This window comes from Dendrobates tinctorius, unplaced genomic scaffold (genome assembly GCF_039654945.1).
Source record: "Dendrobates tinctorius isolate UK_male_01 unplaced genomic scaffold, ASM3965494v1 ptg000203l, whole genome shotgun sequence".
NCBI classification, from domain to species: domain Eukaryota; kingdom Metazoa; phylum Chordata; class Amphibia; order Anura; family Dendrobatidae; genus Dendrobates; species Dendrobates tinctorius.
The window spans coordinates 14,083,322-14,099,439 of record NW_027361870.1 but is presented as its reverse complement, the minus strand read 5'-3'; the positions used below and the strand labels follow the sequence as shown (position 1 = coordinate 14,099,439).

Genomic DNA, 16,118 nt, shown 5'->3' with positions numbered 1-16,118 from the left:
TACTGCCACTATGTACAAGAATATAACTACTATAATACTGCTCCTATGTACAAGAATATAACTACTATAATACTGCTCCTATGTACAAGAATAAACCACTACTATAATACTGCCACTATGTACAAGAATATAACTACTATAATACTGCCCCTATGTACAAGAATATAAGTACTATAATACTGCTCCTATGTACAAGAATAAACCACTACTATAATACTGCCACTATGTACAAGAATATAACTACTATAATACTGCTCCTATGTACAAGAATATAACTACTATAATACTGCTCCTATGTACAAGAATATAACTACTATAATACTGCTCCTATGTACAAGACTATAACTACTATAACACTGCTCCTATGTACAAGAATATAACTACTATAATACTGCTCCTATGTACAAGAATATAACTACTATAATACTGCTCCTATGTACAAGAATATAACTACTATAATACTGCCCCTATGTACAAGAATATAAGTACTATAATACTGCTCCTATGTACAAGAATAAACCACTACTATAATACTGCCACTATGTACAAGAATATAACTACTATAATACTGCTCCTATGTACAAGAATATAACTACTATAATACTGCTCCTATGTACAAGAATATAACTACTATAATACTGCTCCTATGTACAAGACTATAACTACTATAATACTGCTCCTATGTACAAGAATATAACTACTATAACACTGCTCCTATGTACAAGAATATAACTACTATAATACTGCTCCTATGTACAAGAATATAACTACTATAATACTGCTCCTATGTACAAGAATATAACTACTATAATACTGCTCCTATGTACAAGAATATAACTACTATAATACGGCTCCTATGTACAAGAATATAACTACTATAATACTGCTCCTATGTACAAGAATATAACTACTATAATACTGCTCCTATGTACAAGAATATAACTACTATAATACTGCTCCTATGTACAAGAATATAACTACTATAATACTGCTCCTATGTACAAGAATATAACTACTATAATACGGCTCCTATGTGCAGGAATACAATAAATATAACACTGCCATTATGTACATGAATATAGCTACTATAATTCTGCTCCTAAGTGAAAGAATAAAACGACTATAATACTGCCTCCTGTGTTCAAGAATATAACTACTATAATACTGCCCCCTATGTACAAGAATATAACTACTATAATACTGCCTCCTGTGTTCAAGAATATAACTACTATAATACTGCTCCTATGTACAAGAATATAACTACTATAATACTGCCACTATGTACAAGAATATAACTACTATAATACTGCTCCTATGTACAAGAATATAACTACTATAATACTGCTCCTATGTACAAGAATAAACCACTACTATAATACTGCCACTATGTACAAGAATATAACTACTATAATACTGCTCCTATGTACAAGAATATAAGTACTATAATACTGCTCCTATGTACAAGAATAAACCACTACTATAATACTGCCACTATGTACAAGAATATAACTACTATAATACTGCTCCTATGTACAAGACTATAACTACTATAATACTGCTCCTATGTACAAGAATATAACTACTATAATACTGCTCCTATGTACAAGAATATAACTACTACAATACTGCTCCCATGTACAAGAATATAACTACAATAATACTGCCCCTATGTACAAGAATATAACTACTATAATACTGCTTCTATATATAAGAATATAACTACTATAATACTGCCACTATGTACAAGAATATAACTACTATAATACTGCCACTATGTACAAGAATATAACTACTATAATACTGCCACTATGTACAAGAATATAACTACTATAATACTGCTCCTATGTACAAGAATATAACTACTATAACACTGCTCCTATGTACAAGAATATAACTACTATAATACTGCTCCTATGTACAAGAATATAACTACTTTAATACTGCTCCTATGTACAAGAATATAACTACTTTAATACTGCTCCTATGTACAAGAATATACCTACTATAATACTGCTCCTATGTACAAGAATATAACTACTATAATACTGCCCCCTATGTACAAGAATATAACTACTATAATACTGCCCCCTATGTACAAGAATATAACTACTATAATACTGCTCCTATGTACAAGAATATAACTACTATAATACGGCTCCTATGTGCAGGAATACAACAAATATAACACTGCCATTATGTACATGAATATAGCTACTATAATTCTGCTCCTAAGTGAAAGAATAAAATGACTATAATACTGCCTCCTGTGTTCAAGAATATAACTACTATAATACTGCCCCCTATGTACAAGAATATAACTACTATAATACTGCCTCCTGTGTTCAAGAATATAACTACTATAATACTGCCACTATGTACAAGAATATAACTACTATAATACTGCTCCTAAGTGAAAGAATATAACTACTATAATACTAAATAACATTGTATGATTTTTACATAATTAACTTACACTTTATTTCATGCAATAAGTGATATAATAGAAAAACAGAACTTAATATTTAGTACAGAAACCTTTGCTTACAATTACAGAGGTCAGACGCTTCCTGTAGTTCTTGACCTACTCCTCCATACAGATCTTCTCCAGATCTCTCAGTTTTCGGGGCTGTCATTGAGCAAATTGGAGTTTCAGCTCCCTCCAAACATTTTCTATTGGGTTCAGGTCTAAAGACTGGCTAAGGCTGGTTTCACAATAGCGTTTTTTAGCGCTGCGCTTCATGCGTGTCCATGCACATGCGTCCTGTGCCCCTATCTTTAACATGGGGGCACATGGTCGTATGCGTTTTCGTGCACATGCGTTTTTTGTAGTGCGCGCCCAGGCACGCCAGATGCAAACTGTTGCATTTTTGGTCCGTCCAACCTGCCTCAAAAAAACGCATGCGCATGCTTGCGCACGGAATGCGCAAAAAAATCACATTAGTCTATGGGAACGCAGGCGTGCGCATGGACATGCGCATGCCTGCATTTTAAATCGCATGCGTTTTAAGAGTTAACATGGCTAGAAACTGGTTAAAACGCATGCGCCTAAAAAAGCAAACGCATACAAAACGCATGATGCGTTTTTTGCATGCGATTCTATTGCGCACGAAGCACAGCGCTAAACGCTAGTGTGAAACTAGCCTAAGCCACGCCAGGACCTTGAAATGCTTCTTACAGAGCCACTCTGAATAATGGATCCCATGTGGCGCTCCATACAGAATAATGGACCTAATATAAAGCTCATAATGTAGACTATAAACTGTTGTTTCTTAAAAACCTTACGTGATACAGACGTCTGGAGCACATATTAGTGTTCAGCATATCAAAATCTATGAGATGCAAATTTTCTCAGGGGACCAGAACTTCCCTGAAATTTGTTGCGCAGTGTCATTATTATACAAAGGATAGGTGGGGTTTCATCTACTAGGATGCCCATTGATCTGGAGAACAGGGCTCCTATACATGTCCCCTTAAGGCTAGGTGTAGATGACCGGTTACTCCCCATCTGACAAAAACGGTCTGATTATGCTAACCAGACTCTGATCAGAGTGTGATCAGGGTCTGATCAAAGTGGGATCCGATTTTCTCGAAGGTGGGGAGGAAAAAAAAAAGTTTCTCCGCCTTCTCCATTATTTCAGTCCTTTAAAATCGGACAGCAGTCTGATGTCATCTGAGTGCAGTCCCATTATTTTTCACGGATCCATAGACATAAATTGTGGCGTGCCGTCTGATTCTCCGAGACAAATCATTCATTCATGCTGCAATTTTTTTTCCTTGGCCATTCGGCGTGAAGAAAAAATTTGGCATGTACAGTGCACGACCCCATAGAATAACATGGGCATGAGCGCAATCTGTCAAAACCAAGGATAGCACTCGTTCGATTAAATCCTGGTCACCCAGACAAGAAGCCAAAAAACACAACCTACAGATTATACTAGTGGTGAGCTGCAAAAAAGAGAACAAACATTGTGGAAATTCATCTACTAATAACCATACCAGGCTAAGAGACTCCAATGTTTTCTGATAGATGAGAATCCAGGTCTGCCAATCTGCAGACTTCATCTACAGGAGGGAAATATGTTGTATTGTGCAATGTAATGTTTTCGGGATAACTTTTTTCTTTTACACACTGGTGTTTTTGATGCATTTTTAAAGAATGCTGATTACGGGTCTTACTGCCAGTTATGGTTCCAGAGTTCCACTTCCTTATGGCTGGGCTGTATGCCAAGCTAACATTTGTAAATAGCAGTGCCAGGTACTGGGCAGCCCAGGCAAACAGGCTGAATGTTGATTTGCTAAGGTACAGATGGCAGTTGCTGGTTCACTACCGGTGAAGACAGTTGTGATAAGTCTCGAGACTAGCGAGGATATATAAAGCAAAGATGACAATGTCCAGAGTCTAGCACAGGAATAATCCAGACTGACAAGCAATCATTCCGGCTGAGGAGGGCCAGGAGAATGGCAAAGACAGATCAGCTCATAAAGGTAACATAGTTCTAAACTAATCCTACCTGTTAAGTTTTTATTATGCTTGATAAAAATTATTTTGGATAAAATGTAGCAATGCTACATTAAGTGTATATGGTCAGTCATAGCACATCTCCTTAACCTTATGCCTCTGCAGCCAATTTTTAATTCTTCTATTTACGTTTTTCCCTCTTTCTTTCCAAAAACCATAACTTTGCTATTTTTCTGTTTACATAGCAGTATAAAGGCTTAAGATTTTTTTCTGTTTTTTTGTTTTTTGAGGGGATGCGTTGTAGTTTTGAAAGACATCATTCATTGATTTTTGGGTTTTGATTTTATGGTATTCATTGCGTGGTAAAAATGACCCGGACACATGATTCTCCAGATCAGTATGATTATGGCGATACCAAACTTGTATAGTTTTTTTTTCTATTTAAGTGTTGAAAACAACTCAGAAGTTGGCAAAATAAAAAATGGTGTCATGTTCCTCCATCTTTCGAGACCCATTTTTTCAATATTTTGGTCAATGGTGCTGTGTGAGGAATTGTTCTTTTCTATGGTGAGATCGTGGTTTGATTGATACCAGTTTGAAGTATGTATAATGTTTTTTACACTTTTGTTAGAGACTTAGTGTCCAGTGCTAAACTCCGAACATGGACTTCGAAAAAGACAGAGAGAGAGAATTTTTCAGCTCCAAAGTTCGGGTCCACATTGTTTTCAATGGAGCTTGGGTTCGAGTTCGGATAGAGTTCTAGTACTCAAACCGAACTTTGGACTAAAGTTTGGGTCGGGTACCAGAGCCCGAAGTTCCATGGGCGAGCACATCCCTAGTGGTAACCAAAAAACCATAATTCTAGCATTTTGATTTTTTTTTACCTTTATGTGCTTAGCATACGGGTTGATTAAATATTAATTTTGATAGTTCAGACTTATGTGGACACAGCAATACCAAATACCCAATATGCTTTTTTTTTCTTTTTTTTACATTTCTTTATTTTCTGTTAAGGCAAAATGCAGTGATTTGAATGTTTATACTTTTTTAAACTTCTTTTTTTTTCAATTTTTCCTTAAATTTTTAGTCTCCTTAAAACACCATGCCAACGTTTTGTTTCAGCAATGGAGTGGCACTTTAAATGTAAGCCCCCTGCCCCCGTTCTTATACTCGCCTTCCAGCGGCTTCACCTTTTACCGACGCTGCTCCGGTCCCACAGCGCCATCATGTGCCCATAACTTCTGACTGTTCAGAAGTCTGAAATTACGTCACAAGAGCTCAATGCAAGTCTGTGAGAGCCAGAACGAATCTCTCCTAGAGCTGTATTGAAAAGTGACCTCTGGTTCACTCCATGAAACACTGGAGCTGCCGGCAGGTCACTTTTTGCCGGAGACCAACATGAGCAATGCTTGAAAAGGATAATTTGTTGGCAGGTGATTATGAGGCAGGGGGCAGGGTCATTACATTTAAAGCATCACTCCAACAGTACAATAAAAAATGCTGGAGTGGTGCTTTAATTCTTGACCCTCCAAGCATTTGATTGCTAGTTATATTGCATATTATAGGGAAAATTGGGGACACGTTTGAAGCTCTGGCTTTGGCTGAGCTTCCCAGGAGTACCAAGATGACAGCAACAGTGATCTTCAGCTGGCCCCTGACTGCCAGAGTAGTCCATTGGTGTCCTGCAATGGTGCTGCAGGGGGTTATCAACCACTCCATTTAAATATTTTTGGCAGAGATTGACAGTGTCATCTAAAGGGTTACTAGCAGCAGTCGTAGCTCAGCTGTGGATAGATGATAACTTGTTTTTTTACTGAAGGACCCCTTCAAAATCTAATTAAAATGTGCATATTTTCAGACCCACACAGACAGCACACTGATCCAAAAGACCAGAGAGGAGGAGGGCCTTCACAAATCCTATTTTATAAGGAATACCTGTGCCTTATTTAATAGACTTGGTAGTCTGTTGCCGTGGGATGTTCACAATTCCATTTGAATGCGGCATAGCGCAGCCAATGGGCGGAGCCTATCAAATGGGGAGGAGCCTTCTATCTGCACGATTTAACATAGGATAGTAACATAGTAACATAGTTATTAAGGTTGAAGGGAGACTTTAAGTCCATCTAGTTCAACCCATATCCTATCCTAACTTGCCCTAACATGTTGATCCAGAGGAAGGCAAAAAAAACCCATGTGGCAACAGTAAGCTTCACATTGGGGAAAAAAATTCCTTCCCGACTCCACATACGGCAATCAGACTAGCTCCCTGGATCAACACAATATTAAGGAGACTAGTGTATATACCCTGTAATATTATACTTTTCAAGAAAGGCATCCAGTCCCTTCTTAAATTTTAGTAGTGAATCACTCATTACAACATCATATGGCAGAGAGTTCCATAGTCTCACTGCTCTTACAGTAAAGAATCTGCGTCTGTGAGTATGCTTAAACCTTCTTTCCTCCAGACGTAGAGGATGCCCCCTTGTCCCCGTCACAGGTCTAAGAGTAAAAAGATCATTAGAAAGGTCTTTGTATTGTCCCCGCATATATTTATACATTGTAATAAGATCACCCCTAAGCCTTCGATTCTCCAAACTAAATAACCCCAAGTGTAATAACCTGTCTTGGTATTGCAGACCCCCTAGTTCCCTAATAACCTTGGTCGCTCTTCTCTGCACCCGCTCCAGTTCAGCTATGTCTTTCTTATACACCGGAGACCAGAACTGTACACAGTATTCTAAGTGTGGTCGCACTAGTGACTTATATAGAGGTAAAATTATGTTCTCCTCATGAGCATCTATGCCTCTTTTAATGCATCCCATTATTTTATTTGCCTTTGCAGCAGCTGCTTGACTCTGGCCACTAAATGTGAGCTTGTCGTCCACCCATACACCCAGGTCTTTTTCAGTGACTGTTTTGCCCAGTGTTTTACAATTAAGCACATAATTATACAACTTGTTCGTTCTACCCAAGTGCATGACCTTACATTTTTCCCAATTAAAGCTCATTTGCCATTTATCAGCCCAAGCTTCTAGTTTACATAAATCCTCCTGTAATATAAAATTGTCCTCCTCTGTATTAATTACCCTGCAGAGTTTAGTGTCATCTGCAAATATTGAAATTCTACTCTCTATGCCCCCTACAAGGTCATTAATAAATATGTTAAAAAGAAGCGGGCCCAAAACTGACCCCTGTGGTACCCCACTGCTAACCGTGACCCAGTCCGAGTGTGCTCCATTAATAACCACCCTTTGTTTCCTATCCCTGAGCCAGCTCTTAACCCACCTACACATATTTTCCCCTATCCCCATTGTTCTCATTTTATGTATCAACCTTTTGTGTGGCACCGTATCAAAAGCTTTTGAAAAGTCCATGTACACCACGTCCACTGCATTCCCTTGGTCCAGTCCGGAACTTACCTCTTCATAAAAGCTTATCAGATTAGTCTGACAGGAACGGTCTCTTGTAAACCCATGTTGATATTGGGTCATGAGGTTATTCTTCTCCAGATACTCCAGTATAGTATCTCTTAGAAAACCCTCCAGGATTTTACCCACAGTTGAGGTTAAACTTACTGGCCTATAATTTCCAAGTTCAGTTTTTGTCCCCTTTTTGAATATTGGCACCACATTTGCTATACGCCAGTCCTGTGGTACAGACCCTGTTATTATGGAATCTTTAAAGATTAAAAATAGTGGTCTATCTATGACTGTGCTTAATTCCTGCAGTACTCGGGGGTGTATCCCATCCGGGCCCGGGGATTTGTCAATTTTAGTGATTTGTAGACGCCGCCGTACTTCCTGCTGGGTTAAGCAGGTGACATTTAATGGAGAATTTTTAACCCTGATCATGTTATCCGTCATGGGATTTTCTTGTGTAAATACTGTTGAAAAAAAGTCATTTAGCATATTGGCTTTTTCCTCATCCTCATCCACCATTTCATCCAGGCTATTTTTAAGGGGGCCAACACTATCATTTTTTAGCTTCTTACTATTTATGTAGTTAAAGAATATTTTGGGATTATTTTTACTTTCTCTGGCAATGAGTCTCTCTGTCTCAATCTTTGCTGTCTTGATTTGCTTTTTACAGAATTTATTTAATCTTCTGTATTTAGTTAATGCCTCATCACTACCTACTTGCTTTAATTCTCTAAATGCTTTATTTTTATCTCTTATTGCGCCCCTTACAGCTCTATTTAGCCATAGTGGTTTCCTCCTATTTCTCGCATGTTTATTCCCATACGGTATATATTGTGCACAGGTCCTATTCAGGATGCTAATAAACGTCTCCCATTTTCTTTGTGTATTTTTATGTCTCAGGATATCGTCCCAGTTAATTGCACCAAGATCATCTCTCATCCGTTGGAAATTTGCCTTCCTGAAGTTTAGTGTCCTTGTAACCCCTCTACTACACATCTTATTAAAGGATACATGAAAACTTATTAATTTGTGATCACTATTAACCAAGTGACCCTCAACCCTTACATTTGATATGCGGTCTGGCCTGATGGTTAATATTAGGTCTAGCAGTGCCCCCCCTCTTGTTGGGTCCTGAACCAGTTGTGAAAGGTAATTGTCTCTCATCGTTGTCAGAAACCTATTACCTTTGCTGGAACTGCAGGTTTTGGTTCCCCAATGTATTTCAGGGTAGTTGAAGTCCCCCATAATAATGACTTCTCCTTGAGTCGCTGCTTCATCTATTTGCTTTATGAGGATATTCTCTGTAGCTTCCATTATTTTTGGAGATTTATAACAAACCCCTATCAGTAATTTATTATTTTTCCCCCCTCCCCTTATCTCCACCCACAGGGACTCTACATTTTCATTAGATTCATATATATTATCACGAAGGATGGGTTTTAAGGATGATTTTACATATAAACACATGCCTCCCCCTCGCTTATTTGTACGGTCATTTCTGAACAGACTATAGCCCTGTAAATTAACAGCCCAGTCATGGCTCTCATCCAGCCATGTCTCAGATATCCCCACCATGTCATAATTATGTTCAAACAACATTAACTCCAATTCCTCCATTTTGTTGGCGAGACTTCTGGCATTAGTATACATGCACTTTATGTATCTCTCTGTACCTCTATTCTTTCTTAAATTATTAACTGTTCTAACCCCACCCCCCATGCCACCTCCACCCCCAATGTCATTATTTGAGCCCAGGTCTCTATCTGCACTGTCTTCCCCTCCTATAAAAGGAATACCCTCCCCCCCATCCCTAGTTTAAACACTCCTCCAACCTTCTAGCCATTTTCTCCCCCAGCACAGCTGCACCCTCCCCATTGAGGTGCAGCCCGTCCCTAGCGTAGAACCTGTAGCCAACTGAGAAGTCGGCCCAGTTCTGCAGGAACCCAAACCCCTCCTTCCTACACCAATTCCTGAGCCACTTATTAACCTCCCTAATCTCCCGTTGCCTCTCTGGCGTGGCACGTGGTACAGGAAGTATTTCCGAAAATACCACCTTGGAGGTCCTTGCTTTAAGCTTACAGCCTAATTCCCTGAAATCATCTTTAAGGACCTTCCACCTACCTCTAACTTTGTCATTTGTGCCAATGTGCACCATGACCGCTGGATCCTCTCCAGCCCCTCCCAGTAATCTGTCAACCCGATCAGCGATGTGTCGGACTCGAGCGCCAGGTAGGCAGCACACCGTTCGACGATCCCTGTCTTTGTGACAGATTGCCCTATCTGTTCCCCTAATAATTGAGTCTCCCACTACCAGAACCTGTCTGGCCTGCCCTGCTCTCCTATTTCCCCCCTTACTGGAGCAGACACTCCTCCGGCTTTCAGAGGACATGCCTTGCTGCAGCAGTGCTACTCCTGCACTAACACTCCCCTCATCTGCCAACTTAGCAAACTTATTGGGGTGTGCCAGATCAGGACTAGCCTCCCTGGTGCTCTTCCCTCTACCCCGCCTTCTAACTGTCACCCAGCTAGCTGCTTCATTGTCCTGCAGCTCCAACCTAGCATCCCCCCCTCCTCATCTATCCCATTGAGCGTCTGCTCAGTGAGCAGAAGACTCCTTTCCATATTGTCTATGGATCTCAGTGTTGCCAGCTGCACATTTAGATCCAGTATCTGGGCTTCCAAATGCACAACGTGCTCACATCTTGCACAGCAGTATGCACCCTCGACCGGCTGTTCAAGGATTTCATACATGCGGCAAGACGTGCACTGGATGGCATTGGCAATAGTGGAGCACATCCTAATGGGGATTGCACCAGACAATAAGATAAGCAAAAATAAATTAATTAAAAAAAAAAAAAAAAGTATTAATATAACAGCAATTCAGCAAGACCTCCCTTGGAAACTCCCTGAATCTAAAGTCACTGAATTTCAAGTCACACACTTACCACAGTTCGCACTTACACTCAGGTCACACTCAGCTCGTTCACACTCGCTCAGGAAGAAGATTTAAGAGTTTTTTTTTTTTCCCCTTTTACCAGCACACCACCTTGCTGCTCAATGCACTTCCAAAAGGAGTTGAGCCCCAACCAGCTGCCCCTTATAAACCCTTAATTACTGTATGAACTCCCACCCTTAATTAACCCCTTGTGAATATAGTTACACCTCAAGATTTAAATGCAATATAGTTTACCCTTAAAAACACAGATAGTAAAATAAGAGATTAACCCTGAAGAGAGAAAATATAGGTTAAACAATCCCCCAAAGCCCCGAAAAAATTGAACAGGTAGAAAGCACTCAGCAACTTACAATTCAGCAACTCACACAGGTATTTGTTAAAGGTTTTCCAAATACCTCTTCACTGAATTTCAAGTCACACACTTACCACAGTTCGCACTTACACTCAGGTCACACTCAGCTCGTTCACACTCGCTCAGGAAGAAGATTTAAAAGAGTTTTTTGTTTTTTTTTCCCCTTTTACCAGCACACCACCTTGCTGCTCAATGCACTTCCAAAAGGATGTCGTAATTATTTATATTACTGTGGTTGCTTTACTGGTAAGCTTATGATGTGGTTTGTCGAGTGATAACTGTACACATGCTGAGTGTGTTGCGCTTCTGTAATATCCACTGCATGGAGCCCCATAATGTATAGATAGCTGTTCAGTGGTTCAGCAGGGAGCTATCTCTTCCGACTCCTCCTTACACAGGGGGTGCTTGTACTGATAAGCGCTCCTGAGTTCTCTATGAGAGACATTGACTGGCTCCTCTAGCTGTGGGATCTCATAAATAACAACAAAATGATCATATGTCCAAAATCGGAAATGTCAGATGCTTATCATCATCTGTCAGGAGTCAATTGGACCTCTTCCACAGATTGTCAGCCGATCCCGCTGATAAATGAGGTTCATATGATGTTAGTTTAATGTGTACAGGAGCCTTATAACACTTTTCTTCCCCTCATACAGTCCCCTCACACTTTTTGTCCACCCTATTGTCTCCTCACACTAGTCCTCCCATACTTTGCCCTCACAATTTTCTCCTCTTATGCTGTCATCCCCCACTTTTTTTTTGACTTACACACTTTCCCCATACTGTCCCCTCATATTTTTCTCTCTCCTCCTTTAGCTTCATTGAAGAGCTTACCTTATTGTCGACTGTCCTCCTCCTCTGCGGCACAAGAGTGACAGCAGTGTGATCACGCGATCATTACCTGATTACGCTGCTGACATCGCCCTGACAAAATGCTGAAAAGACCCTAGAACAAATGATTTCAGAGAGCTGAAAAATAGTCAGAATTGAGAGTCCTCAGTGGTTGATACCTTTTAATGGCTAACTGAAATGCGGAGAGCTGGTGATTTTTATTTTCTCTTAACCAGCTGTCAACTTGATAACTGGCTTGGAGAATGGGTGAATCCCACTCCCAGGAGGCAACACAATGCTGTTGCCTTGCAGACATTTCAGGCAGCTAGATTAGACAGCCGAGCGGTGTAGATCACCTTCTCCCCCTACATACTCCCAAATTAGAGACCAATGCATGGGTGCGATGTTCTTGTGTGACATGAGCGCTAGGCTTGCCTGAAATATGTGCAACGTGCTCATACAATGTGAGTGATGTGCTCACATGAGGCATGCACTGTCTGTGTGATAAGTCTGATAGGTGCACTGTGCACTTGTGCGACATGCGAGCGGTGCTTGCCCAAAGTGTGCAACATGTGTTGTTGCATAATGCGTTACTTAAGGAGCACGCCCGTGCACGGTTCTCACACAGGGGGACTTTGCTCTCAGTGTCCACCCCTGTGTGCACTTAGTATGTAAATTAGGATTTCTAATCTAGAATTTCAAAAGTTAATGCTCTACGTTGTTTATTAGCTTCACTTAATATGTGACAGAGTAGCAGGTGACTCCATAACAGGTGAATCACTACAGCCATTCTCTTCCACATGGTGGATAATGAGAAAAGTGTCTAAATAAAGAATGAGAGAAATACAATACAAATAAAATGATTATCTTACCCAAGCAGCAAATTTTCTGTCTGTTTCTGTAGAGATTCTGGCTAACAAAGACCAGCGTTCACAGCACCATTGACACTGATTCAATCAGGTAGTTTCTGTCTGTCTACTGTGAGAGCGAGGAAGGAGAATGTTTAACCCCCTTCATGACATATAACATACATTTATATCATATGTCGTGTCCCTGACTGTGAGACGGGCTCACAAGCCGAGCCTGCATCTTCTCCTGGCTGTTTAACAGCTGCAGGTGGAGTGGAGTGGAGCCCGTGGCTAATAACCTGTTAAATGCCATTGTCATTTCACGCTCCCATCGACGCACCCGTGATGTGATCATGGGGCACCAATTGGTTGCCGTCATAGACCTCTGTGCTGTAATGATGATGCTCCTGAGAAAGCCAGCGTTTCGCTGGTGTTCATAGGAGATTTTGTTTTTCACCTTGCATGGCAGTGCTTAATCACTGCTTTGTATAGTATTAGTGTTCAGGTGATCCCAGCTTCAAGTCTCTTAAAGGGACTAAAAAATACAGTAAGAAGCGGAAAAAAGTTTTAAAAAATACAAGTTCAAATTACTAGCCTTTTGCCCCAATAAAAATAGAACAAGTAAAAAAAAGCACATATTTGGTATCGCTGCGTTTGCAACAGTCCGAACTATCAACTATAAAATAAATTAATTTGATCTGTAAACAACATAAGAAAAAAAATCTAAACCCCAGAATTATGTTTTTTTAATAGGCGATCAAAACATGGTATCTACTCTACTCTGAAATGGTAGCAGTAAAAACATCAGCTAAGGACACAAAAACAGACCTCCACACAATCCCAAATCTTGAACATTTGGGTCTCGGAAAAGGGCGATACAAGCAATATTTTTTTGATATTACAAAATTTCCAAATTTATTTTCACCTCTTAAATAAGAAATAAAACTATACATCTTTGGTATCTGTGTAATTGGACTGACCTGGAGAATCATATTGCCAGGTCATTTGTACTGTACAGTGAATCTGGTAAATAAAAAATTTAAAAAACAATTGTGGAATTGCACTTTGTGTTCAATTCAGTTTGAATTGTTTCCCGCTTTCTTAGTGCACCACAGGATAAAATGATTGGTGTCATTCAAAATTGACTGTAGCATGATGGCATCACATTGATTGTTCAGGAATGAGATATTAGGACCTATCCATAGGATAGTTTGTAAGGGTGTGTTTAGTTTTATAGTGCGTGCCACCAACAACATCCTCCAGTCTGTATGGGGGACAGGGTTCCCCAGACAGAGAGGTGCGGACAATAAAACACAGGAGACAGTCCAATGACGAAAACTAAAACAAGACATTAAAGGGAATGTGTCACTTCAGGCATACAGGTTGTAGAATGCTGAGGAGAGTGATGCCTGTATGTCTCATATCAGATGCCTTGTTGTTGAGAAATCATCTTTTATCAGTTCATAAAGAAATCATTTGATTTCTTCCAGGTTTTGGGGAGGACGGTGCCCGGAAGATAACTCTGCCTCCAGAGCTCCATTTATATAAAGAGATAAAATATGATTTGTCAACAAGATATCTGATATGAGACACACAAATAGGACTTTTTCAGGATTCTGTAACCTGTATGGCCATATTAATAGTTTAGATAGGTCAAATGTGGTGACAGATTCACTTTAAAGGGAATCTGTCACCATGACAATGCTGTCCAATCTGCAGGCATTATATTATGGAGCAGCGAGAGATGAGCAGATTGATATTTAGTTTTCTGAGACAATATTCAGTATAACCTTTCATCATTTACACCCCTTACTCTTTTGAGGATTTGTAGTCCAGTGCACGGTCCTACACATAGGAAAGATAAAATAGTCCCGGATAGCCCTTTGAAAGAAGCATTCCCAATAACTTTTTTTTACTCCAAATCTGTGTATATGTGTATGTAGTGTCAGTATGTTAGTATACTCACCTACTGATGTCTTATCCGGTAGTCATTGCCATTTTTCTCCTTGGTGACATCACCGCTCTTGCTCTATTTGTGTCTTTTAGGGGCAGACAGACGGCTGCATCGCAATCATCAGACTGACTTCCAGCTCTCCTGACCTGAGTGTGACAGCAGCATAGAAATACATCACGCTGACAAGCTCAGGTCAGGAGAGGTGCCGGGCCAGACCGTGCACTGCGATGCGATCTATGCAAGAGAAATAAGACCGCATATCTGCTTCCTTACCATGTAAGTCTATGTTTCCTCGTTCTGAAGCTCCATAGACTGACATTGTAAAAGCCTCTTCTGAGTCATGCAGGGTGTAGTGTGACCCATAGAGTCTGCAGAGAGATGGTGTCACCAAGAAGAGGAGCAGAAAGGCACTGGACGGCAGGTGAGTATATTAGAGTATATTAACACACTCATACTACACCTCACTACATACAGATATACAAAGATTTAGGCCGGAGTCACATTAGCGATTAAATCTGACGAATGCAATGCGGGAAAAAAAAAAAAAAAAAAAAAAAAAAAAATCGCATTGCATTCGTCTCAATGTTAATCTATGGTGCTGCTCCCATCATGCGCTTTTTTATCGGATCCGTTCCTCGGACCGAGACAATCGCAGCATGCTGCGATTGTCACCCATTTTCGGATCGGATTCGCCAATGCAAGTCTATGGATGCGATTAAAAATCGCATTGAAAATGCACCCCACATGTGACTTGCGATTAAATCGCAAGACTTCTCCAGGTCAACAGGAAAGAGCATCAGGCATTGGCATTGGATGTCAATTTGATGCTTAGATGCGAATAAAATCGGTTCCTCGCTGGAAAATGGGATGACAGACGGATCCCTGGGCAAGAATTCTTTGGGCGATTTCGTACCGTTAAAATCGAACCGATTTTTTATTTGTTGTGTGTGACTCCAGCCTTATTGGAAAAAACGTTAATGGGAGTACTTCTTTAAAGTCAGTCATCTGGTTGGGTTGGAGCGTTCCTGGGTGGTACTGGTGGTGGGATGTAAATGTCCTTATACTACTAATATTGCTGGAAAATATATTATTGTTGCTCTATCTTTTTACCGAAAAGCAGAAATGACAGTCTATTCACTTTGCTTTCAGTGCTCTCTTCATAGCGCTCTCAGCAACATGTTGACTATCAGCAGCACTCCATCGGTTCCCTCTCACCCATGGGTAGTTCTTTCTTATGTGTCTCACTTCTCATTTGCCTCCCTTCTGTGGCACTGATTTTGTCTCTTCATGTTTTCAGCC

General features: G+C 40.1%; 1 protein-coding gene across 4 annotated transcripts in view; it reads left to right on the top strand.

Annotated features, from left to right (window-relative positions):
• LOC141057281 (serine palmitoyltransferase 3-like) overlaps window positions 1-16,118 on the top strand; it is a 165,436-nt gene that overhangs the window by 48,527 nt on the left and 100,791 nt on the right. Inside the window, exon 1 of one of the 4 annotated variants that reach the window (XM_073553822.1) lies at window positions 4,312-4,485. The exons of the other annotated variants lie outside the window; for them this stretch is intronic. Within the exon in view, the coding sequence (XP_073409923.1) occupies window positions 4,459-4,485 (27 nt within the window). The 5' untranslated portion in view covers window positions 4,312-4,458. Of the gene's footprint in view, window positions 1-4,311; window positions 4,486-16,118 lie in introns of those variants that run through there. 4 annotated transcript variants of the gene reach the window in all.